Source organism: Echiichthys vipera, assembly GCF_963691815.1.
Source record: "Echiichthys vipera genome assembly, chromosome: 17".
Classification (NCBI taxonomy): domain Eukaryota; kingdom Metazoa; phylum Chordata; class Actinopteri; order Perciformes; family Trachinidae; genus Echiichthys; species Echiichthys vipera.
Window position 1 is genome coordinate 10,973,213 of NC_139842.1, and position 25,610 is coordinate 10,998,822.

A 25,610-nucleotide genomic window follows, 5' to 3' on the forward strand; every position below is an offset into this window, starting at 1 on the left:
GCACCTTGTTGAATAATTTACAGGTAGAATACTGTTGACGGGCAAATTTCAAACCCACAATGTTTAGTGACCATTACACAAACAAGTGTGATCCACACACTGCTCATTTAAGCATTTTGACAGTTGAAAGATAACACCAATTTCCAATCAGCTACAGCACAGACAATGTAACTCTACTCTGCTTTGATGATCTCTAAAAGCAGATGAATAGAGGTGCGAAGTCCTGCCTTTGGATTTCCTGTACATGGGACCTCATAATGAATTTCTGACACATGTATTCCTATGGCAAGATCGAAATTATTTTCTAGTCCCATTGGAATTGTGCCATGAATTTCACATATGTTGTTTTTGGTTTTTAAAGAAAAGAAAAACTACGATTTATCGAAAAGAAGTTTGATAATGGTAGGTTTTTGAGGCCGCTTTTTGAACTACAGCTCTTCGCTGCTCTCGACGCAAATGATATACTTCACCACCGACGCTTGGTGCTCTGGTTCAGATGAGGCGATATCTCTGCTCCACTTCACCGCTTTTTTCCAAGGGGAGGATCATAGCATCGAACATTCGGGAACAAAACAGAACGGTAGCTTGGTTTGATCGGTGTTGTGAATCGCTGTGAGAAAGGGTGATGACGTGATGTCACATATGCAACATGTAGTCTTTCACATTGTGTTTTTATCTAAAGCCTTAAACTGAAAAATTGCACGATAAACGGTCAAACTTTTGACATGACATGAATAATTATTTAAATCCACAAACAACATATTTCTAATTTGGGGCATATAACAACTGGGACCGGCAAACAGTTAAATAATTTGAATTGAGACCCATTCATTTGTATGATCTCATAGGTCCCATAAGGGTCTAGTGGTAGGGGCGGGACTTCGCCACTCTATAATTCTCAGGTTCTGTTAAATGGCTCGTCTTCTGTCCAGCCGAATGTCCTCTCATGGGGTCCTCCCAAAAAGGACAGCCCCTCCAAAAACTGCGCCTCTAAGATGACAGGCTATCACAAGCCTTTGGGCTCCAACAGATAAAACCCACTCATCATTTCCTCTTCATCCACTTCCAGTTGAACCTCAAGCCCAGCAACATGCGCCCTCACACTGGTGTGGTCCTGCGGTTCACCCCATCCTTTAAATCATTGGGGAAACAGTTATGGACCTGGAGGAACTCAGTAGACGCCTCATGCTCGGGGCTGTACGTGTTCTCCGTCACACTGTCCCTCGCCAGGGCATACATGGACAGCTCGTCCAGGGGCCCACTGGAAGATGGCACCCCCTTCAGACCGACCACAGGCGAGTTCTCCCGCGACCCCTCTGTTGAATGAGAGCTGGCGCGCGATGTCCGCCGGCGGTAGCGGAAGCTTGGTATCCTTGAGTATGGGGAAGAGGAAGAGAGTGAACGGATGAACTCGCGCCGCGCCCTCCAGCGAACTTCCTTGTTTTTCTCAATGTAGATGTTGATGGCGAGGACAGCCACGGTTTCGGCCACAATGAAGGAGAGGGCTCCAAAGTAAAACGACCAGCCGTAGGAGTAGGTGTACTTCCTATCATCGTCGCGTTTATCACTGGGGTCTCCTGCATTGCTGGAGATGTAGACGATGATGCCAATTATGTTGCTCAAACCTGATAAACAAGAAAAAGAAACAAGAAATAGAAACAGGAAAAAGAAGACATAGTGGATGAAAAAGTCTAGACAAACAAGAGAGAGAAAGAGGGAAAAGTGATCAATCACCCATGACTTTACAGCTAACAATGATGGAACCCATGAACTCCCACCCTGAAAACTGTTATTACAGGACTCTCATCACTACTGAGACCCATAAGAACGTGTTCTCATCCCTTATGTGTGAGGTGTGTGTGATAAATGGAGCTCCTGACCTCCTGCAGTGGGGAATGATGTTCATCTTTGTGATTGCACCTTTGATAAAGTACAATATGTGATCACAGGTGCCGCATCAAGCTGCCTTTCTTCATTACAAAACCCCAGCCCTTACATGATTGCTCCTCACTGGGAGCGCGGTTGACAAGCGTAATCCTCCAGCTCACCTGCAGCTACAAAGAGAATGCCCGCGCTCAGGAGGACGTTGTTTGTCTTGCTGTAGACTCGGCCCACACCGACACACAGTCCGCCGAGCATCAGCAGGATGGTGCTGAGGATGGGGAACACACTGGAGGCACGAACTATACCTTCAAATACAGAGGAGGAAGGACATGATTATGATGATTAATAATTGGGTAAGGGATTCAGTTGCTGTAGACAATTCATTTACCAATATTTGATTCGACAATAAAGACACTGGTGAGTCAAATATGAATACAAATGAATAAATCCATCACCCAACAGATTAAATTGTGAAGCAATTTATGGACACTGGAATACAACAATAAATAGACTAATAACAGGAATTATTATTAAATTATCTTTATATATACTTCTTCTTGTGGCCTTGTTGTGACAAAGCTTTGCTAATCAGATGCAGGATGTAACAAGAACTCTCACTGACTATCACATCCCAGGAAATTAATCATTGAACCATTTTACAAGTTTCCAATGATGGATGAGTGTATTCATCTGTAAAGTATTTTATTATGCACCCTTTTATTTAGTCTGGCTAATGTAATAAGTTTCTTCTCTGCATATTAGGCAGATACTGAATTGGCTGTGGCTTAAATGAAGGTCCTCTGCTGAAGCCTGGTCATTGTCATTTTAACCAATTTTCACAGAAAAATACCTTGGATTTTCTTTAAAGGAAAAGAAGGTTTTAATCTTCTTTTAACAAGGGTTTTTACATCCATGTAAACTCAGTTCAGTGTCAACAAGCTTCTCTTGTGGTGAGCATAGCTGATGTAACAGGAAAAAAATATAAAAATGAGGGGAACTGCAAATAAACTGGTGATCCTTCACCAGCATCAGGACTCAGAGTTATTCATAAGGAAATGAAGAGCTCTTTTCCAAAACTAGATAAAAGCCAAATTTAAAAAAAAATGAGTTTGTCATGCCACTTTGCTGTATACAGAACCTATTCACTGCTTCATCAATGTTTCATGCCAAATCGCTATATTTCCTTGTTTAAAATGGTCCTCAAGATGCAGTTCCTTTAAAAACCGCGACCAGTGCCAAACCTATTTTTAGCCTTAATGCGATACGTCCTCTCGACCAATCAGAATTCAGTGAGCGTTCTATGCGATCCAACATGGCGGCGCTCTGAAGCAGGAGAGTTTTTTGTTTTGTCCGTCCGTTCAACATGTTCAGACTGAGCCATAAAAACCATTTTGACAAAATAAATTGAATATTAACCAAATGTGTGGGTCTAGGTAAAAAATGTCATTTTCCTGAAAACTATTAAAATGGATTTATAGCGTTTTGGAAAGGAGCTCCTCAAATACAACATGATCAACTATAGGGTGCTTGTACTGCCAACAGTATTTTCTATACCCTTTTAAAATTATGTTTCTTAATTCATAATAATAAAATTATAATGAGCTTCTTCTGTATTTAAGCTCCATGTCTGACGTCACAATGTAAGGCTGTCTTTTGTGGGGTTTGAGCTTATTGATAAGCAAGTAAGGAACATTTCATTAAAATATGAGAGCCAGCTTTCACACTGGGTGTTTCAGAGTTTTTTTTATTACTGCTTTACAATCATTTTCAAGAAAAGTTAGACACCCAAAAAGACAAAAAATAAAAAAGATCATAGGTTGAGGCAACTGTCTCTTAGAAAATAACAACTACAATCACAATTATGTTTCGAGGGAACCATTGTGAAAATAGCCAGTTTTAAACACTCGGTTTAACGTTGTGAATTGAAACGAAACATAATTGGGTTCAGAAAAAGAAAGGGGTTTGGGTTAAAACAAGTAAGTTTGTTATTTAGATTAAGTTACGTCAATGTTGACTTTTGGTTTTCCCATGGGACGTGAACAGCGGCCTCCTGGCTGAAATCCTGTCTTGGTTTGACCCATCTACCCACTCTGACCTTGCCCTATGTGAACTTTTGCAGATTTTGATTGGTAGGCTTATGTTTTATTCTTACGTATGTGTGATACATCAGGCAAATGTAATTCGTTTCTGAAATGTAATTGAGAATGCAGTTGTACAGGAACATCATTTTTAGGAGACAGGGCTGGTTGTGGTCATAGTTTGATACAACAACGCTTTTAATCTGGAACCACTAAACACATATAAACCCTATCTTACTGTATACTGTCACATTTCTAAGCTCTCTTTCCCTGCCTTTGCTCAGTATTTTTTCAGTGTCTGTATAACAGAGTGTTGGCTGTTTGGAGACTGCTTTCAGAACCAAGCAACTAAATAATAAGATGCTGAACTTCCTGCAAATCCTTACAAATAAAGGAAAGATAAAGGCCTGACAAAGAAGATGAGCACTTACGCAGCAGGTATTCAGAGCTGTCTGTGTCGTAATCATTGTCATCTGGGAAATGGTTGATTCTGTAACAGCTGCCTTGATTGATGCCTGCAGGAAAAAGAGAAATAGACTCAATATTAACGATCAAAGTCTACAAGGTGCTATACCAGTCTGTTGCATGTGATGTTTACGACCTTTCAACCAACAAATAGAATCAAGAATATATGCATTAATCTCCTTTTGAGGTAAACTGAAGATATACCATATTTATTTCATACTTGGGGATTAGAGTTTTGATGTGAATCCATCAATCTCCAGTTGGTTTAAAAGGAGTTGTGCCGAAGTCAGAGCCAAAGATGCTCCCTTCTTAGCAAAAAGCTTTTGTCAAACTGTGTCAACTGGAGTAAGATGCTCCTGTGATCTTGTCCCTGGTAAAACAGGAAGGAGTGACTCTTGAATGACCTCTGATTATTTCTCACGTCTCAACCGTGCTGCTTCTCGAGAAAGACGAGACAACAGGAGCAGCAGAATGTGGTTAGGGAAACACAGAGGTGTACATAGACTCTTCCTCATAGCTTTTATTATAGATAGAATAAACTGGATTATATATAAAGCACACAAAAGCAACATATTCTCTAGAGCTGTATATGATAATATAAATATCTGAGTCAGTTGGATCATACATTAAACAGACTTTAACCGGCCAACTCCCTTATAAGAAATCTGATGGTAATGATATATCAGATTGAGCCCATGTGTGGAAAGAGCAGAGCGCCGACTGGAGAAATCACAGAAGTAAATGGGCGTGTCGATAATGTCCCTATCATGCGACTTGTGTGAAACAGGAAGAAAACAAGCATCTGAAGGTGAAGAAGAAGGATTATTTACACAAAGACGCCAATGGAAAATGTCAAACTGGAGAGATGACAAGATTTGTGAACTTCCGTTGGTAGGGGCAGACGGCGAAATCGACAGATTAAAGGAATGGCAAGACACTGATGGCAGATTAATCTCTGCCTTCTGCATGCTCTACAGAGGCGCCACCACTCGACCAAACAAAAACAGTGTATTTCTAGTAAGTGGGAATACATGTGACACAGGCAATCCTGTGCAATCCTCCTGCTGTGCTACATGTGAGAAAGTGCCACTTCGAACAATGTCTAGACCTAAATTATAAGACATTGTCTAAATTTCCTATGAGAAAACAATTTACGATTAATACATAAGCCTGTTGTTGTTGTTGTTGTTGTATAGCTCCCTGGGTCCACTGTGAATCCCACTAAAGATCACCGCTCAATGCACACACATTGGTAGAAGAAAGTGAGGAGGTGTATGAGTTTGTGTATTTCAGGGATCAGTGCATACGCTATACCATGGTGGGATTAAGATTGCGTTGCCCAGAGGGATTTTGTGGCTTGTGGCGCGTGTCCAAACCCAGCTCAGGTATATGGTTGAGTGCCAGGAGGAACAAGAAGCCTATTTGAACAACAAAAGGCCGTATGCTGGAAGCTTTTAATGCCAGGGTGCGTTAGGATGGGAGAGTGGAGTGGAGGAGGAGGAGAGAGAGACAGAGAGAGGTTAAGCAGAGAAAAACCGGTAGCTGTAATTGTGCAGAATTATAAACAACACCTTGTCTAGAGAGAAAGGGGTTGGGCGTGGGGTTAATGGATGCACTCAGTGGAGTGATGGTTATGCTGGGAGCTCTTTGGCTTTTTTATCATTTGGGCTCTTACCCTCAACACTTCACTTATTCTGCAAACTACACCCACAGAATCAAGCATGGGGTACATATTTTTCGATGAGCATTCATATTTTTATGTGCATATATTTGCATTCGTCTGCATTACAGAGTAGGGAAAGCAAGACTATGTCATAGACACCCAGGTCGTAACTAAGGCTACTGCAAATTCAAGGTTAAAAAATTCCACATTTAAAGAAATTAAAAAATCAATGTTAAGAATTTCACTATACCAAATTCAGAAGCAAAATATGATGTATACAGTTCAATGTTATAAATTCAAAGTTAAAAAAAAATAAATATAAAAAAAAAAACGGGCCAAATTCAGCTGCAAAATTCAATGAATGTATGAAATTCAGTGTTGACATCCGGGGAACCAAGGAAGAACGACCGATTTTAGAGTGGCTGCTAGTTGGCTAATTCCACCCGAACTATGGATATATAAACGTAATAATCTCATTAAATGCAAAGTGTCTCTCTTACTTGAGCCCCGTTCACATTTGCTTGTCATGTGAAGAAATCTATGCAGTGATTGGCAATCACTGTTCGGTGTGAAGGGGGAGTTAAGCGAACAGTCAGTTGGCTGAACCTCAGTTAAGCGTTGCCTTTCTCGGTGAGCAATAAAGACTTTTAATTACCCACATCAAAAAGTCTGTGTTTTCATCTCTAATGGTCTAACAGGCAGCAGAGATTTGAGCTGACCTACCACCTTATAAATGTCATCCTTCCCATTAACTGACTATGCAGTGACAGACAGACTCCTGTCAACTTCCTTTCCCAGGTACCGAGGGGTCAACAGCTATCATCGTCTGTGTCACAGCTTCTAAGGACACGCATGCTTCCATTAACTAGGTCTGCTGCTTAATAAGGGACGTGAAATTAATTAGTGTCAAATCAGTCGTTGGAAATGGAGCACAAGTTTCTGTGTCTAATCACTGATGGGGAGAAAAAGGGCTGAGGACTATTTTAAGCAGCGATGTGAGACTTTTGTGCCTTGTGAAAAAAAACACATCTGACTCCTGTGGTTAGATCAAGAACTTTGAAGACGACAACAAATATACAGACACCTTTGCTCTCCTGTTAATTGCCGTGTAAACATTAAATCAACTGCAGCCCCAGGGCTTGTGGCATATTTTTAGAAAAAACCTTTTTACTGTGAATGAATGTTACGTTTCATTTTGACTACATGTTATTGCTGCGGTCCAGACTCCAGCCAGTCTGGTGCCTCTGTCTTGTCTTGTCGTGTGTGTGTGTGTGTGTGTGTGTGTGTGTGTGTGTGTGTGTGTGTGTGTGTGTGTGTGTGTGTGTGTTGGGGAATGGATGATATAGAAGACAATACTGCAACTGATTGGGAATCTGATTATCTGAGTCCCGAGGCTCGTGATTTATGAGTGACAGTTATCAGCTCAATGTATACGTGTGTGTGTGTGTGTGTGTGTGTGTGTGTGTGTGTGTGTGTGTGTGTGTGTGTGTGTGTGTGTGTGTGTGTGTGTGTGTGTGTGTGTGTGTGTGTGTGTGTGTGTGTGTGTGTGTGTGTGTGTGTGTGTGTGTGTGTGTGTGTGTGTGTATGTGTGTGTGTGTGTGCCAGTTATCAGGCTGTCAGCTGGCCGCTTCATGAAATGAAATAAAGTCTGAATAATACTGACTAGCCGGGAGGGAAGGAGGAGGGAGGAAGCAGAGATTAAATGAAGGGAAGAAGGTACAAGGAAATGAAACAACAAAAGCCTAGGGAGCAGAGAAACGATGGGGATGAAAAAAAAGATAGGAGGCTACATCCAAAAGGGACTCAGTCAGAGGAGGAGAGCAGGGGATCGTGAGAGAGAAATCAGGAAGGTAGGGAGAACGATAAATGCGCTTACAAATGTTGTGCAATAAATGCTGAAGGACTGCTGTGCAAAATAAAAGCTGTGAAACTGAAAGTAAATGGTTTGCCAGACACACCTGGTCACCTGCATTATGCAAAAAGTGCTTATCCACAAATGTGCGGGATGTTACAAGGTGTGTTACATGATTGTGTTGTGACAAATTGGGAATTAATCTTACACAGTCAACACATTACATGGGAAATAATGGGTTCCCTGGGCCCTGGAGTTGCAAAGCCCCATGCTGAGCATCTCCTCCTCTTCACCATGGCAACCCCTAATAGCCTTTAATAAACTCATTTACATAAACAATCTCCAAGGATACTTCTGACGTCTTCATTGTATTTTGATATCCAACAAACAAGAGATGGCACTTCCCTGGCAAACTCCCTAAACCATGAACACACACACACACACACACACACACACACACACACACACACACACACACACACACACACACACACACACACACACACACACAGAATTGGGAGCAGCTGTGGTACCACTGGCAACAGGGTGATGCACATCGTCATTATTTTAAATTAAAGCTGCTTAGCCAATAAGAGAGCAGTATAAGTGAAATACACCAATAGCATTGTCTCATCGAGTCCCAACATTTGACTCTGGTGTGTCCTGGAGTGCAGAATATCACGATAAAGAGCTCCATGAGACATATGCCCCCACTTCCCAACACTTTAATAGCTCTGCAAAGAGATTGATGAATAAAGGGATCAGAGTTGACTTTAATATTGCATTTCACTAGAACGGCGTAGCCTCCAGTAGGTGATACACTTTCAGTAACGCCATGCATAACAGATCCACAGCAAAAAGGAGTTGTAAGATCATGTCCTGCTTTGTTCTTATCCTTGTTTCCTTTTTAGAGCTCCGGCGCAGACTGTAACAAGGGACAAGGTTTACAGCAGGTGGGATGATTAAGTTTTATGAAGCTGTAAACAGGTAGAACACTTTCACTGGGGCTTCATATCAGACATGCACGCACAACTCACACAGTACTTCACATGGATTTATTACTTTGGAAGCAGGGAATAAGTAAAAAAGCCACTGTGTAACAAAACAAAAGCATTCCAGTCCAAGTGAGGATGAAAGAAAAGCAATTTTGTGAAGACCTCAGTGATTCAGTTTTGATTTGACTGACAGTTGGTTAATTAAATTGTCACCAGGCAGCAATTTCTTCAAACACAGCTCTGCTTGGGTTAGACTGTGCATATATGTATCCACGTCTTTGGAAGATCTGTCAACCCATGTAGTCTGTTGTGAAGACTGTTGTGGTTTCTGCTAGAAACTGTTTACATGTTTTAATGTTCATAAAACACATTATATTTCTCATACTGTCTGTCTGAATATACCTGTATTCATCCTGTCTGCGAACACTCCGTTTAAGCACCTGTGTCTTTGAGCCCCCCTCCTGAATCCGCAATCTCAGCATCTCAGCATCTCAGCATTGTCAGCTTTCACCTGGGGAATAACTTTAACGGCACTGTAGCGGCACTTTCTACCTATAGCATTCACTTAGCATGCGTTTTGATATTTGCACAGTAATTATATAGCACCTCGACCTTCTTTACAGTCAAAAATGACATGGAAATCTCCTTTTTTACATTAAAATTGAAATGTTATTGATCCTGGTATTAAGACAAAAGATATATAGCACTGCAGGTCATAGGTTCTCTTACAAAGAATACTGTATATAAATAAAAAATAGATTATTTTAGTTTCTTATTTGCGGTCTACTCTAGAACTATAAAATCACCAGGTCGTATAAATATATATATATAAAAAAGGATTAAGATTGCTTTTCTGATTGAGAATACTTAAATTTATCCCAGTCCTTTTCCAATTTATCAAGTAGTATGTTTATCCCAAGTGGCCCAATGTTGTGTGTATGAACCATAGACTGTACAAAAAATGGACATAGCCTCTCCATCGAGGCCCGTACTCTCAATTTGATCCAATCGCATTCGCCTCTGGGAGCCGCCACCTTGTTTGACTTTGACTCCGCCTCATTTCCTCTTACCAAAAAAGGGCATTGATGTGACTTTGGGGGGAGGGAGATACATCTGCCTGACTGACATATACTGGATTAGCTACATTAGCTCCACCGCTAGGCTAACAGCACACACTGCTAGATAAATGGTTGTGGGAGTCAGTGTGTAGGTTATTTTCCGGGACCGCGGGTCTTTTATTTATTTTTTGCAACGAGGATGGGATTTTTTAGAGGGTAGAGACTGACACGGCACTCTGTGTCTCTAGCGGAGATTACACCGGCTGCGCGAGTCGAGTGCAGGCAGCCAGCATTTATGATCTATGATTTAAACTGATATTCAACACAGTGCAATGCCCATAGACTGTAAAACACTGACCCTCACATGCCTGAATCCTCCCGGTGCTCCAGATTAGCATCTAGTGTATGTGCCATCGATAGTAGGCTGTACTGCAAGTCATGGTGCAAGTGTGGCTATTTAATTAGCATAACATAAGCATAACAAATAGAGCTAACGTTAACATGGTGTGTTCCTAAACCATCTGTTGATCGAAGAGCAAACCATCTTGTCACTTATAGTAACACTACCACACGAATGACCGCAGTTCAGGTCAAGATGATGGAATCCTGACAACTAGCCTCCAAGGAGAAGTGAGGGCCAAAGGCTAACTGTCACTCAAGAGGCCGCGCCCCTAATTATTCATAAACTTTAACCTCCTATCAAATAAAAACTAGCGTGGTACAAAAAAAATTCACCCCCGTCAGTGTTGTCATGGAAATATGACCTAAACGTAATTTAATGGTTTTTTTTGTACCAGACTTTGAATAGGTTTAATTAATCTGTGAAAAAACAGCATATTTAACATGGGGGTCAATGAGAAACTGCTATATTGTGCAAACTACTCTTAGTGGACACTTTGAGCACTTTCGTACTGGATCAACCAGGAATTTGCTGTGGTGGGGGTTTGGTATGAACGAGGTGGCAGAGGGTTTATCTAAAGTAAGCAGAATGAAGCAGATAAAATAATCATGTGAGTTCAACCTGTAAAGAGAAGACATATCGCACATGAAGCAGAGGTGAGGGCTGTTGGCTAATTAGTGCCCCTACATGGCTTCTCAGTTGTCGCGCTTACAGACTTGTGGTGCGCGGTGGGGAAAAAACGGCAAAGTGACCTGCAACCCCACTGTCCCCCATGCCTCGCCACTCACACCAACCCTCAATGAGAGGGGTTGTTTGTTGTTTACTGTAAAGGTGCACCTGCTAATTGGATTATTTCTCATTCTCAGAGTTGGTTTTATTCACTCAACTAACATATAAGCAACAGCTTCTGATGCATTGCCGATTCAGATGCAAATTAGGCCCACTCAGTGCTACCAATGGCCTCACAACCCTCATGTGGGAAAACAAAAACAGCAGGAAAAAAAGCAAAAAAACATCTGTTATTGTATAAATGATGGTAGCGCTGACCTCACTGTGAAGTAGCCTCATGTGATATATTCCTGCCTGCTCCTTAAATGTCACGCAGGCATGCAGGAGAAGAGGTGAGCGGGGCGACTGGAAACACTACAATACACTCATTAGGGTTCCGAGGAAGAAAAACAGTGCCGAACGGCTGCTATGCAATGTGTTGACGCTGAGAGAAACACATGTTGTCGCTGCAATCTGTTCAGCCAAACGTGGCAATGTTCAAAGTAGCTGTGATACACAAAGAGCCATCCTCGTCAATAACCCAGTGTGTTTGTCATCATGAGTGGTGCGTGTGTGTGTGTGTGTGTGTTTATGTGTCTTTCTCCCTTCCTTGTCTTCTCCTGTATACTTATGCGTCTCCATGACAACAGAGCCGCCGTCCAGTAGCTTGTAGTTTTAAGCAGAGGCACAGAGGTGAAACTATTAAGCATTAGTAGTGATATGATATGATGGCCATTGTTTGTGCAAATACTGCAATCAAAAAGAAGTCCCACTGCGCAGAGCCCTACCTCGTCAAGTCTCTACTGCCATTAATCCACTTTTTCATTATTTACTTCAAAAGCACTGATTATTATGCTTGACATAATCATTGGCTGGCATTTGAAATGTATTTTCATTTCTTAAGGTGCTCAGATGATATATCTGTCCACATCACAAACAAAGCCAATCACGACTCTCAGTAAATCACGAGTGTCATAACCAGTATGTGCTTCATGTGTGTCTAGAGCGTCCATCTTCACCACAGGACAAGCCCAGAAACTGATTAATCATTTATGACAGCTCCCTATAAGTGGGTTCTGGTGACATTAATTCTTGAAAATGGGAAAGAAAAAAATCCAGCCCACAATATATAACCTGCAAATATTGAAGAGCACCTGATCTGACACCAGAACAAAATTTGCAAGGGCGATAAAAGTATGTAGCGTCTGTTTTTTTTTCTACATAAAATGTAAAATATTCAGCCTATTTTACGAAACAAACAAAACTGATTTAGATACCTTTTAAAAACAATAATGGATCAAATCTGACTGTATCCACACAAAAAACATTACAGTATGATACATAAAAGAAAAAGGTTCTTTTTACATCTGTTGTGAGATGTAAGTACAATAATGCTCCAGAAATTACAGGCTGTGCCATAGACATTAGATATTAGAACCTCCTCCTGTGTTTACATTTCTCTGTATATAAGTGTCTGTCTGTGGCCAAAGTCCTTCTTATTTCTGCATTTGACTTAAGATGATAGGTAGAATCTCAAACCAAAGGCCCTTCCTGGCATGCACACACAAGCAAATATGTTTGGGACTGTATTGCATTTAGTGATCTGAATTAAATGATGCCAGTAGTGCATTGGAGGTTACATTGAGTCATTTCTGGTGTATTTTAAAAATGTCTCTAAACAAATAATGAAGATCTGTGAGATTCTTCATTTTTTCGCTCATTTATCTGCAAACATTTATGAAATCACAGAACCAGTCACATCGATTCCCTCATTGATATCTGAGTGGAGAAGTCAATGGGTGGCCGGAAGGAAAGATTGAAAGAGAGTTTGTCTGCCCTCTCAAGTAAGACGTCACTGTGAGCGCACCTCAAAAGGATGAAAGGATGCCAGTGTTGATATTTACCGATAACATTTTCTTCTATTTTGCTTGGACATGACGTGAACTCAGAGTCATCTATTTTTAAATCATCGGGCATGTTTCCATAGCAATTTCAGTGATGTTGCCAAGCAACAGCATCTGATACAATGAAGACATGAATGAAATTAGTCTAGCGCGCACATTTCCTGGTTTAAAAGTGAATGGGCACAGACGCGTCTGGCATCGTAGTCAGTTACAGACTATATCACAGCCGTGCATTGTGTGGGCTTGCAGTATGCTTGAACAATGTGATGTAACAGTTGGCACAGCTTGAGTTAAGCGCTTAGCGGGACACCGGTGGCTTGTTTCTTGTTAATCTGCTTCTTCAGTGGTGTTAAAAATATGTAGGTGCGCGTATCGCCACTTTCCCCATCTGGTCTATAGCCTCTGAAAGTTGTTCCACCTCTATGATCATTTTCTTTTCGTGTCCCCTTCTCCCAGTTAAGACATTTGGCGTGCGTAAAAGGAATGCGTCTTTTTGTGCGCACTGAAACAAAAGACTCCTCCTTGAGGAAAAAAAAACGTTTGTTCTTTTGTACGAAACGAACCGTGGAGTCTACTTTAAACTATACCATACATCCACTCCATATATAAAACCCGTCCAGGAACCCAAATTGAGAGTAGACTTAAGCATTGCTTACCTTCAATACAGCATATTCTCCACAGCCCGGAGTGGGTGAGGTCGCCTTTCTTAGTTTTGGGCTGCGACTGGGTCTCGTCCGTGGTGGCATTGGTGGTGTTGCAGATGTACGCCCGCGAATAGAGCCAGTAGTCCGTGCCGATGGCGATGGTCATCAGGCTGAAGGCAGCAAAAGCCCCCACGGTGGCCAGCAGCGTTTGAACCCCGCGGTCACACCAACCCATGGCGCTTCATACTAGTCCACACCCTCACCGGTCCAACGTGCGCTCTTCGGAGCGCGTCAGGGCGCGGATGCTTTGGGCATACTTGTGTAGGTGCGTCCGCTCTCTCTGCTTCTCGGCCAAAGGGTGCAGCCCAGAAAAAGTGGGAAAAAGAAGTCGGATATATTGTCTGAAACGCTCACCTGATGCTCATAACCAACCAGTTGCAGCTGTGAATATAAGAGGTCACCAGTTGTGTCAACTCCAGAGGCTCCACAAGCGCGCAGGGAAGCACGGCCGCAACATCGTGCACCAACTCAAAACACTTCAAACCTCCTCACCACTTCAGTCTTCTGTGGTCACCCTTTATCTTTGCCTAAAAACACCTTTTCTCTGGTCCTCCACAGACTACGCCTACCCCATTGCCAAAGAGGACTACGTCAATGGCTCTAAAGACCCCACCCTCACCAAATCTAACCAATGGATGTGCTGTTGAATAAATACAGACAAAAAGTGGATCATCAGTGCATTTAAAATGTGTGTATTATTATCATATAAATTAGCAAAAGTAATTTGTCTCTCAAGTGAGACATTTGGACACTCTACCGAATTCAGGCGCTATGAATATTACCAAACGCACAGTCTGTCTCCGCTGTCACAAGGATGAGGATGATGGGGGTTGGGAAGAGGGATAATGAGAGATTTTGACACGACAGTCCTTCTATCTGGTGCACTAACGCCAAACAACCAATCCCCAGCGGAACGGAGCAATAAAAAAGCAATTAGGAGCTTGGTGAGTGCCTGCTATCAGCAAGCACACTGTAGCTCAGGTCTAAAGGATTTCCCAAGACAGACAGACAGACAGACAGACAGATAGATAGATAGATAGATAGATAGATAGATAGATAGATAGATAGATAGATAGATAGATAGATAGATAGATAGATAGATAGATAGATAGATAGATAGATAAATAGATAGAAAGTTGGTTAGTTACTGGTTAATTTATTCTAAAGCTTTTGTTTTTTGCAGATTCATGTTATTAACACAAAAAAATAGAATTAATTGAATGCAGGACTTAAGAACAGAGACTGCAGAGCAGAGTATTTTACACTGTAGTATTACTACTTTTACTTCAGTAGGATATATCTGAATACTTCTTCCATCACTGCAAGTAGGGTGTGATCAGCAATGGGTCTCACGATAAAACAAGAGGCCTGTTAAAAATGTGGCATAACGTTTTGAGAGAGAAACAAATGCAATGCATGTTTAGTGAGGAATACATAAAACATGTAAATGACATCAAAGTCTCTGACACACTCACATTAGTCTCGTATTGCCAGACCACACTCTTCCTTCTGACTTTGATCACTTAGCTGACAAATTGGTTTATAAAATGTGCAAAAAAAAATGCATCTATGCCCCTGTAAACACTGGATTAAAGTCATGCTTAATGCAGAAAGAAATGTAAAATGACTAAAAATGGATGCAAAACCACCACAAAAAGCTGCAAAATGTCTCAAAGTAGATGCAAAACCACCACGGAAAGATACAAAATGTCTAAAAAATAGATGCAGAACCCTCACAAAAATATGCAAAATGTCTCAAAGTACATGCAAGACCACCACAAAAAGATGCAAACTGTCTAAAAAATAGATGCTAAACCACCACAAAAAGATATAAAATGGCTACAAATATAGATGCAAAACAATCACAGAGATGCAGAACAATTACAAAGACATGCAAAACAACTAAAAATGGATGCAAAATGACCAGAGACTCAAAAATGACTACAAATTTTTTTTTTTTTTTAAAGTAGACTCTTTGAATGTAGGTGTCTTGTTCCTACATAGACAGAGTGGGGGGGGGGGGGGGGGGGGGCTCTTACATGTCTGTGCCCAGGGGCCCATTGTTTCATAATCCGCCCATGCTGCTCAGATGGTCATTTAACGTTCACTCTATTGAATTATAACTAACCGGGTGGTTCTGATGTGTACTTCCGCAGGCAGCACTGACGGGGGCGCCAACTCGCAGCACTGTAGGACTGGAGGAGAAAAAGGAAACGCTGGTAAAAGTACTATTAGAGACTATGGGTGAATGTGAGTAAAAGTCACAAGGAGTGCACCGTGACGTTGCGACGTGGGCTCCCGTGTGTGTAGGACGCATGCGCAATGGTCCACCGTGCCGTTCTCTCAATGGGTTTTGCGGACTCTCAGTGCGCCTGTGCCTCAGTAAACCTGACGACAGCGCCCGCTCCTCGTTGATTGTCTGGGCAGCGTCTGAACAAAGGCCTGCCCCCTTTTCATGAGGATTTCTCTACCGCCATCGTTACTTTACGTGTAATCACGATTACGATACTTTTATTCTATTTCAAGACGTCGAGAACAGTAGAGATAATGTCCGAAGTGGATGTTGATCACCACGAAAGCAGCGGCGAAACCAAATCGGCCGTGCATACTTGGCGTTATCGCCACCATTTCACGTACAAGGCAGATCAAGGGAAAAATATCATCGTCCAGTGTAATCTATGTCTGCCGAGGGTCAATCTGCTCTCCACGTCGAAAACCTCAACATCAAATCTAAAGAAGCATTTAGACGTAAGTCATACATAGTGATTTCACTGTGAGGAGTTGCTGTGCCCGTTCAGGTTAACGTTTAAAAGAGTCAATGAATGGGTACCCTCGTGATTAATAACGTTACAAAGCTGCATGTAGATTACCAACTCATGGCGCTGCTGCACACTCATTATGTCCAACTTGGCTGATAAAAGCAACCATTTTACGAAGGCTGTTTTGAGTTGTTTTCAATGCCTATGAAGTTTATAAACTAATACAACTCAGCACATACATATGGCACACCTCCAGCAATTAACCTGAACCCTTGTTGGCGTTTTGTCTGCAGAGAACACACTTGGGCTGTGAAGCCAGGCCCGATGTCAAGAGGGGGAGAAAGAAAGAAGAGTACAACGGCGAGGAGAGTAGGCACTGCCAACTTAAAAAACTTAAAGCGGAAATCATCTCCAAATGCATGACCCAAGCAAAGATAGACGAGCTGATTTTCAACTTCATTGTGGAAGACTGCCAGTCATTTTTCGTGCTCGAGCAACCTGGCTTCAGGAAGCTGATTTCAGGCTTAACTGAGGGGCTAAAGTCCATGGACAGGGTGACCTTGTTTACAAAAGTGGACCAGGGTTTCTCCAAAATGCGAGAAGAGCTGATGGCGAAACTCAGCAACATCCAGTACGTGTGCACCACGGCTGACGTCTGGACAGCCAACAACAGAAGCTTCTTTGGGATGACCTGTCACTGGATCGATAAACATTCTTTGGAGAGGAAGTCTGCTGCTCTGGGGTTCGCGCGGCTGCAGGGCAGAATCACGCACGACACCATTGCTGGACGAATACACGACATCCACGTGGCATACAATATTGAAAGTAAAGTTCAGACCACGGTCACTGATAACGGCAGCCCCTTCGTCAGCGTGTTCAAAGAGTTTGCCGTGGACAGCCAGGAAAGTGATGATGACATTGGGTTCTACGAGAACGTGGGCGCCGTCCTGGAGGGTGAGCCGGAGCAGGACATGCTCCTGTTTCTACCCACCGTACAGCGCTGTGCATCGCACACCCTGGAGCTGATTGTCACTGAGGACTTTTGGCAAGCTGTGTCACAGGGGCCCATGTGCCAGCTACATTACAGCACAATGGCCAAGGTGTTCGCCATTTGGAGCAAATGCCACCATCTTCAGGTCGGTATGGACGCAGCTGAGGAGATAGGAAAGATGGCCCTTGTTGTGCCTTCCGTCATACGCTGGAATGTGGAGTACTGTGCTGTGCAGAAGATCGTCTCTCTCACTGAGCGGGAGCTGACGGAGCTGTGTGCCCGCCTGGAGGTCTCGCGCTTGCAGCCAGAGGAGATGGCCTTCCTGAAGGAATATGTGACTGTGTTCCACCCGCTCGCTTTTGCACTTGAACTTTTCCAAGCAGAGCAGAAATGTTACCTGGGTCTAGTTATCCCGACCGTGCTCAGTCTGAAGAACAAGTTAAATGAGCAGAAAGACGCAGCAAATTACTTTGGCGACGTTATCGCTGCCATCGTAGTTGCCATTGACGTGCGGTTCCAGGAGCTGTTCGAAAGCACAGAAGCGAAGTTCGCGACGGCGGCAACTCCTCAGTTCCGTTTGTGGTGGATGGCTGCCTCTGACCGAGACGAGATGTGCGCCCTGCTGGCTACAGAAGCGTCCCAGATGGATCCCTGTAACGTGACAGAGGCGAACACCAGCAAGAACGTGTCGACCATTGTATCTGAAGATGACTTCTTCAGCTACGGGTCTGTGAAGCCCACCGTTCAGATCCAGCAACGGGGAGCGATGGAGGAGATCCGCAAGTACGTCGAAGGAACAGGGAAGAGCCTAGAGTGCCTTCAGGACTTCCCCAGACTGAAGCAGCTTTTCCTAAAATACAACACCACCCTGCCATCCACGGCCCCTGTCCAGCGTCTCTTCAGTCAGAAAGGCAACCTGGTCACCTCACAGAGAAACTTTCTGACTGACGACTACTTTGAACGCATTCAGCTTTTAAGATACAACAGCAATGTGTGCACTTTGGTCACTGAATGAAGAAGACTCTGACTCTCTCTTTCTCTCTCTCTCTCTCTCTCTCTCTCTCTCTCTCTCTGCAGCCTTTTTAATTTGAATATTTTAATTTAATTAATCAAACCATAATGTGCTAAAATCATGACAGAAATCCAGATTACCCTCACTTCAGCCCCAGATGTGACTTCTAATATTCCTCCCTTTCGTCTGTTTTGATAGGCACAGCGTATATCTCTCATTCCAGAATGGCCTAATGAAAATATATAATTGACAATCATGGACACTGACATTCAAGGACTGAATATACTGAAGAAGAAAAAAACATCTTTCTTGCTGTGGTACTGTTTCAATTATAATGTTTTGATTTCAAATTGCCACAGAGTTAAACTGAAGTTGTCTTTCAGTTAAGCTACTTTGTTTTTTCTACAGGTGCTCAATAACGCATCTTCTGTCTGTATGTTTTATATCACATATAAAGAGACAAGAAAGAGCCCTTTTTTCTGTGTCATGCCTTTTTTCATGAAAAAAAACAAAAGTAATTTGATTAGTGACGGGTTGGGATTGGCCCCCTTATCTGCATGAAACCCTGAGTGCGTCAACAGATACCGATTAGTGTTTCAAAGAAGCCGGCGTTTGTGTGCGAGGAACACAGAGCGCACCAAAAAATAATAATTCCCAAGTGTATCCCTCGCCACGCGCCCAGATGTCAGTTAAGAGCTTATCAGACAGCTGCCTGGGGACCAACAGGAGGCTGTCATAGAATACAAACACACACTCCTACTGAAGCTGTGTGGACCCGAGCTGTCGAAAACATGACACTTTTGAAGACGCAAACCCCGAGAGAGTATGAAATGCCCTGAGATTCCCCCCTTTTTTTTTTGCCCTTTTTCTTCTTTTCAACATCATTGCACATGTGAATCTATATGTATATATTCCAGTTATCTGTCTGTCTTTGACTTTGCCTGCAGAAGCCAGAAAGCTGCAGAGATACAACCCCGCCCCCCCCCACCCTCAGCAGTGGACTGCTCTGAAACTGCCTTCACTGCTCCGTCTGCTTGAGAGACTTGAGGGTATTGGGATTCTATTCAACAACACATCAGCTGATAAAGGAGAGAAACAGCTAGAACAACTGGTTGTAGAGAAAGGACTGCTGCAGAAATACAATACGGTACACTCGTGTCAACAGTTCAAAACTGAGTTATGATTTTAGATGAATATTGCACAGTGCTAAACAGATTAAAACAGAGTAATAAAACCAAAGAATCACACACATTCTATCACTTGAACTCTTTTCATGAACACAACCTTTCAATCCTTGCATTGACATACAAACAGCATCGTATGCCAAAAGGCTTTCACCCGGGAATAAAATCAGGATGCCAGCAACATTTCCCAGTATCCAGTGGTAGAAAGTAACTAAATATGTTTACTCAATACTGTACTTAAGTACAATTTTGAGGTACTTGTACTTTACTTGAGAAATTACATGTTGTGCTTCTTTATACTTCTTCATATTCTATTAATAAAAACTATTATGAAGAAATAAAATAACATGTCATAGATTAGGCTACACAGCAGTATATAAAGTAGATACAACTAGCTCCACCTTTACAGCTGCAACATTAAAGTGATATTTGCATGACTCTATCAATACTTATAATTTGATAAGTAATATTCTGAAGTGGACCTTTCTGCAAAATGAGTACTTTTACTTTTTGTACTTGTTGATGTTAATACTTTTGTACTTTCACTTAAGTAACATTCTGAATGCAGAACTTTTCCTTGTTACATTGTATAGCTACAGTGAAGTATTACTACTTTTACTTAAGTAAAAGTTCTAAGTACTTCTTCCACCACTGCCAGTATGCCTACACATTATGGTCAATGAGCTGCTCAAATACAAACGCAATACTGAGCTCTTATATTTGTAATCATACAATATACATTTGCCAATATTGTACATGGGTTCACACTACACTAAACAACAAGATGTGACATATTTAAAAAATCAATTTTTAGATGTCTTCAGTGCCTTTTTCTATATTTTATATATAATATTGGCAAATTCATTCCTCGTTTAAAATTATAAGAGCTCGGTATGTTTTTGTATTGGAGAAGCTCATTTATCTTAAGTTGTACCAGACCACAAATTACAAACATAGTACAGAGAATCTTTGCTTGTATGCATACCAGGCGTCAATTCTGCTGCCCTGATCGGTATGTTTTTACTCAGGTGAAAGCCTAAAGCCTTTACATGTATAGTGCCATTAGCTTGGTGCAGTTTGTATGTTTTTTTTCCTGATTAAGGTCTGATGTGCGAAACTTTGTTCTAATAAAGTGGGTTCAATTGATAGACTGTGCAGGATCCTTTGGTTTTCTTTTTAAGGTCCCCTTAAAATGTCTCAACCAACAAATTTAGTTGAAAAAAAACAATTTGTCAGTACTCCGGTGGAGACGTCTCTTTTTTGGCAGTTTTCAAACTTTATTATATAGGACAGACGGGAAATGGGAGAGAGAGGGGGGGAAGACATGCAGCAAAGGGCCGTAGGTCAGCGTCGAACGCCCGGCCACTGCCTCGAGGGCCTTCAGCCTCTTTACATGGGGCTACTGCTCTAACCACTGTGCTGCCGGCCGCCCTGTCGAGACGTTTCTTGACATTTATCATCTATATATACTGATACCAATTTCTCTGTCATGAGAGCTAATATATCAATAATGTGAGCTCATAATTCCCAAACCGTTATGTGTGCTTTCGTGTACGTCCTTAATGTGTTAATGTGCTTTTCGGCTGCAGTCATCCAGTGCTCCCGAGACCTGGAACTCCGCTGGAGAAGAGATCCAAAGACATGATCTTGTGTTTGTCATGGGAGCACCACCTGTCAAGTGTTTAACTACCTTCCACTTTGTGTGTGGTAAAATGAGGTGCAGCTGTGTGTGACTCTGGATAGGATCAGCAGGTGAATGAAGCTGTAAGTGACACCATTATTCTTTCATTTATAAATAACAATCCTGCCACCTGCTGGACACAGAGGTTTGGTGACTTAATTCAATTTAATTAAAAGCAATCAAACAATGGAATAAAACAAATCCCAGGCCCCAGTTAAAAGTTTGATCCAAAGTTTTAATGATTTCAGAAAAACAAAAGTATTACTTTTGAAAACACAGAGTAATACCCGTCACCGCACATTAACACACATTTCAGATCATGTTAGGCACAAAGTGTGGAAGGTGCACAGTGTGTTACTTCTTTCAGCACCTGTGATTTAATCCATCACCATGCCCTTGTCTTAACAGTCCTCTCATGCTTACCCCACTTGCAAAAATAGCCTTAGAATCTCTTTGTTATACAGCAGCATGGAGACAAACACTCTTAAGTTACTTTAATCGTCATCCATATTGCTTCTACTGAGTATTTGTCAGTTCAGTGATATATTACAGTAAAGAGGAAAGCATTAGAGGGTGTTCCAGACATGGCTGGGATACTTTAGTATTCTAATGCCCTTCTCTCACTTTGCCCCTCTGTTGTCTCGTCCCGGGACAGCCCCAGTCACTGCAGGAATTGCTTGGCAGGGCTGAAGTGGCCCAGGTTCTCACAGGACTTGATCCAGCTCTGGACATTAGTGGGAGTAGAGGAGGCAGAGCCACTCTGCAGCACGCAGCAATAGCAGGCAATGTCAGCCAGGGAGAACTCTTGTCCGGCCAGCCAGGGGCTGCGGCCCAGAGTGGAGTTAAGGGCCCGTAGGACAGTAGCCCGCTCCTTGGCACTTCCCTCTGCTAGCTGGAAGAAAGCCGTATCCACCCAGCTGTCCACCAGTGTGGCGAGAGCAGCATCACTGGGGTAGGGAGACAGCAGCTTGAAGAGGAAGCGCGCCACGTTGGCCTCACCCTCGATGGGGCACATGTTCTGGACACTGAACTTCATCTGCAGTTTGGGGACTGTGAATTGGGCAAAAGATAAACATGTTTCATGGTAAACAAGGGCACAATCACTTACCACATCCAGATCATACCAGTTTATCATATGATGACTTTTTAGTTTAGTTTTTTTGTTGGGCATTGGTGCAGTTTATATATATTAATCTCTCTCTTACCTATTTTTTCAAATACTATGTACATAATAGTACTGTCTATTCTTTACCTTTATTTGTCCAGCTTTGTTGTCCTCATTCTTAGCCATTATGTCTTATTTCTGTCTAAGTACATTGAGAGCAAATACATTGAATCAAATTCCTTGTGTGTGTTCACAGTCTTTGCTTTTAAAGCTGATTCTTATAGGCCAATTACTGATAACGCAAAGCTTGTAATGTTGAGGAATAACATTACTAAAGCACAATGACACTTTTAAATTTGTACGTGACTTTATGTAATTTGAAAAAATACTGTCATCAAAATGTATGATACATTATTGTACAATAAAAGGCAGAGGGGGGTTGTTTTAAATGATTTGTCACATTAAAAGGTTTCAAAGCTTTATTGATAGTAAAATGACTGACATTTCAAAAGAAAACAGCTTCACCTCTTAATCGCTCCGTGTAAAATGGGCCCTACTCAATGGCTTTATGTTTGATTACAGTTGTTGTTAGTTTGTTGTGATGACTTTGGCAGAATGTAAAAGTATCGTAATAGTCTAGTGCCTAGGTAGCCTAGTGGTTACAGCAAGGCTCAATTGTGGCCTCAGGATCTTTGTTGCGTTTCATAACCCCTGTATGCCTTTATGCTGTCATCTGTCAAATAAAGGCAAAAAAAAATTTTTTGAAAAAGAAGCAAAAACGGCATAGTTTTTGCTTGACCTTGTGGCACCAGCATATTAAACTGGTTCAGGTATAGTATGGATATAAAATATATGGGTTAGAACAGTTTATAGACAGTATTTACATTACATACAGTACTCTTATCTGTTATTACTTTACATTTGTCTTATTTTTACTTGACATTGTTCTGTCTTGTCCTTTTCCTCTAGTTTGACTTAGTCTAGCTTTTATCTTTTTTTATTTTTATTATATCTTTTAAATCTGTTTATTGCCTTTTCTTGTATTCTTGCTTTGTATTTTTATGTGAAGCACTTCAACATGCATTAACCTGTATAATAGGTGCTATACAACTAAGATTTGATTAATAATGTATTTCAGTTTCTGTTTTGATTTACTGACAGCTTTGTGCGTGTACTTGTTGTTCAAGAATGTCTTTGGTACACTCCCTAGTGCGGTATTTTTTTTATTCTCTTTTCCACCTCACTTTCAGTCTTCCTACACTCCGGGTATTCTGTCTGTCCTAACACACACTGCTGCTCTCACTGTGTCTTACCATCTTTCCATATGAGGGTGAAGCCCAGCTGGAACATCTGGCGGGCATAGCTGTCTGCATGGCGTGGGCCGAGGCAGGAAAGGAGTTGTGGTGGCACATTGCTAACTGATGAGTGGACATGGACAGTGGAGAGCACCCGATAGCGCTGACACAGCACACTGTGGAGCACCAGCAGGGTCAGGGGTGGCTGCGCCGGGTTGGCGTTTATGACGATGTCGCGGAGAGCACCGAGGTCCTTGTGACATAAACAAGATAATGGAGGTAAATAGGTGCAGCATCCGAAATAAATGGAAAACAACATTTGTCTACTCTAACTAGGCCAATACAGTCTTCACAAACAGGCCATAATCAGTCCACACCCTCATCAAGCTTCACCATAAATTCCAATGAGCAGGTTGTGCAGGTTGGCAGGGCAATTCTAACTTGTGTTGACAAGACGATGGGTGTGATCAGGATAGCATCTAATTCACTGCTGCCAAATGGAGAATGCAGTCAAAGTAGACATTCTGTCAGTGCATGACTCATGTAGGACAAATTCTGGCATCACTAGTAGACGCTGTGTCCAGTTATGCTAATACCTGGATGTAGCGCTCACTAGTATTATCCACAGTTTCTCACCTTGCCCAGCAGTGTGTCCAGGTCTGTGACGTCTTTGAAGGTCGTGGAGCTGGGGCTGTGGGAGGAGAGGCTGCTGCTGACTGTCAGGTCCAGATCAGCATCTGGGGTGGTCACCGTCTTGGCCAGACCCTCTACGGCTGCTTTTAGCTCATACAGTTTTCTTAGGATCTCATCCTGCCGGGCCTCCAGAGCTTTGACTGCTGGGTCCACCTCACCATTCTGGGGACAGTTTGACTGAAACCACAAATTGGATTTCGACAGTGTGAGCATTCACAGTTTTAACAATTAAAGTACAACCCTTGTAGCTTTGCAGCCTGGGTGTAAACTGGTAAAACCTACATTTAACTGTCCTGCACAGATAACTGAGGCAGCATTGAAAACATATTTATCATATCCCCAGTCTTGAGATAAGCCCCCCCACACACACCCACACCCACACCCACACCCACACTTCAAAGTATCCGAGATTATATGTTTTTAATGTGGCTATGTTTCATGTGTGTTTTTTATTATTAAAAAATTTAAAGGCCCCTTCTAGGGATGGGCATTGGAAATTAACAATAGCGATAAATGCGAATTTGTTCTTTCAAGTGTTCTATGAAATAACATGAAATGAAATGTGTCAGAAAATAAGTTACAACCAGGGCGAGCTGCTCCAACGGTATCATAGTTTTCTTTAATCATTTATTAATCTTTAAACGTTGATGGTGGAGACGTGCAGTAGTTGTTGCATCAGACAGGACAGAGATCATTTAAGCTAGCCAGCTAGCTAGGCTTAGCCCAGCTAAGAGTTAATGCTAGTACACCGCGTACACATCGGCACGGGATAAACAAAACAAACTGTGGGAAACAACGAAAGTAAAACCACACCTAAGCAGTTTTAAAAGAAATCAACTTTGTCTAAATGAAGTCACTTAACAGTTACCTGAAGCGCGTGTTCAGAGGTGCAGCTGTCCCCTTGCTGCGCGTGGACATTTGGTAAGTTGTACATGCAGGTTGGTAAATCAGCCTTTATGTGACTCCCACAGACGGGCTTTACCTGGTACATGGACATGCTGGAGGAGGACGCTTAGTGCTCTGTCAGAGACAAACAGTTCAAAACACAAATATCCCGGACACAGGCGTCTTCTGAAGGCTGTGATGTTGACAGGCAGCAGCAGCAGCGGCGGCTACAGG

The 25,610-nt window shown here is 42.2% G+C and overlaps 3 protein-coding genes across 4 annotated transcripts; 1 reads left to right on the forward strand and 2 right to left on the reverse strand.

The window, feature by feature from the left end:
• Positions 1-1,098: 1,098 nt before the first annotated feature.
• On the reverse strand, positions 1,099-13,946 carry cacng4b (calcium channel, voltage-dependent, gamma subunit 4b; the record flags this gene model as incomplete). Its single annotated transcript, XM_083931049.1, has 4 exons — positions 1,099-1,625; positions 2,049-2,189; positions 4,394-4,477; positions 13,724-13,946. The coding sequence occupies 4 exons, from the start codon at positions 13,944-13,946 to the stop codon at positions 1,099-1,101; spliced, it is 975 nt and encodes a 324-aa protein (XP_083787175.1).
• A 2,308-nt stretch (positions 13,947-16,254) lies between these two features.
• Positions 16,255-18,994, forward strand: zbedx (zinc finger BED-type containing X). The gene is made up of 2 exons (XM_083930643.1): positions 16,255-16,519; positions 16,824-18,994. Exons 1-2 carry the CDS (start codon positions 16,319-16,321, stop codon positions 18,534-18,536), a joined length of 1,914 nt encoding a protein of 637 aa, XP_083786769.1. The 5' UTR covers positions 16,255-16,318; the 3' UTR covers positions 18,537-18,994.
• A 2,618-nt stretch (positions 18,995-21,612) lies between these two features.
• aimp2 (aminoacyl tRNA synthetase complex interacting multifunctional protein 2) lies at positions 21,613-25,610 on the reverse strand. 2 transcript variants are annotated; one of them, XM_083931898.1, is made up of 4 exons: positions 25,474-25,610; positions 24,435-24,668; positions 23,817-24,051; positions 21,613-22,448 (listed from the first exon to the last, which is right to left on the reverse strand). In XM_083931898.1, the coding sequence occupies exons 1-4, from the start codon at positions 25,486-25,488 to the stop codon at positions 22,060-22,062; spliced, it is 873 nt and encodes a 290-aa protein (XP_083788024.1). In that variant the 5' UTR covers positions 25,489-25,610; the 3' UTR covers positions 21,613-22,059. The 2 variants fall into 2 exon arrangements, with proteins under 2 accessions (XP_083788024.1, XP_083788023.1); XM_083931897.1 differs by having other exon boundaries at positions 25,360-25,603.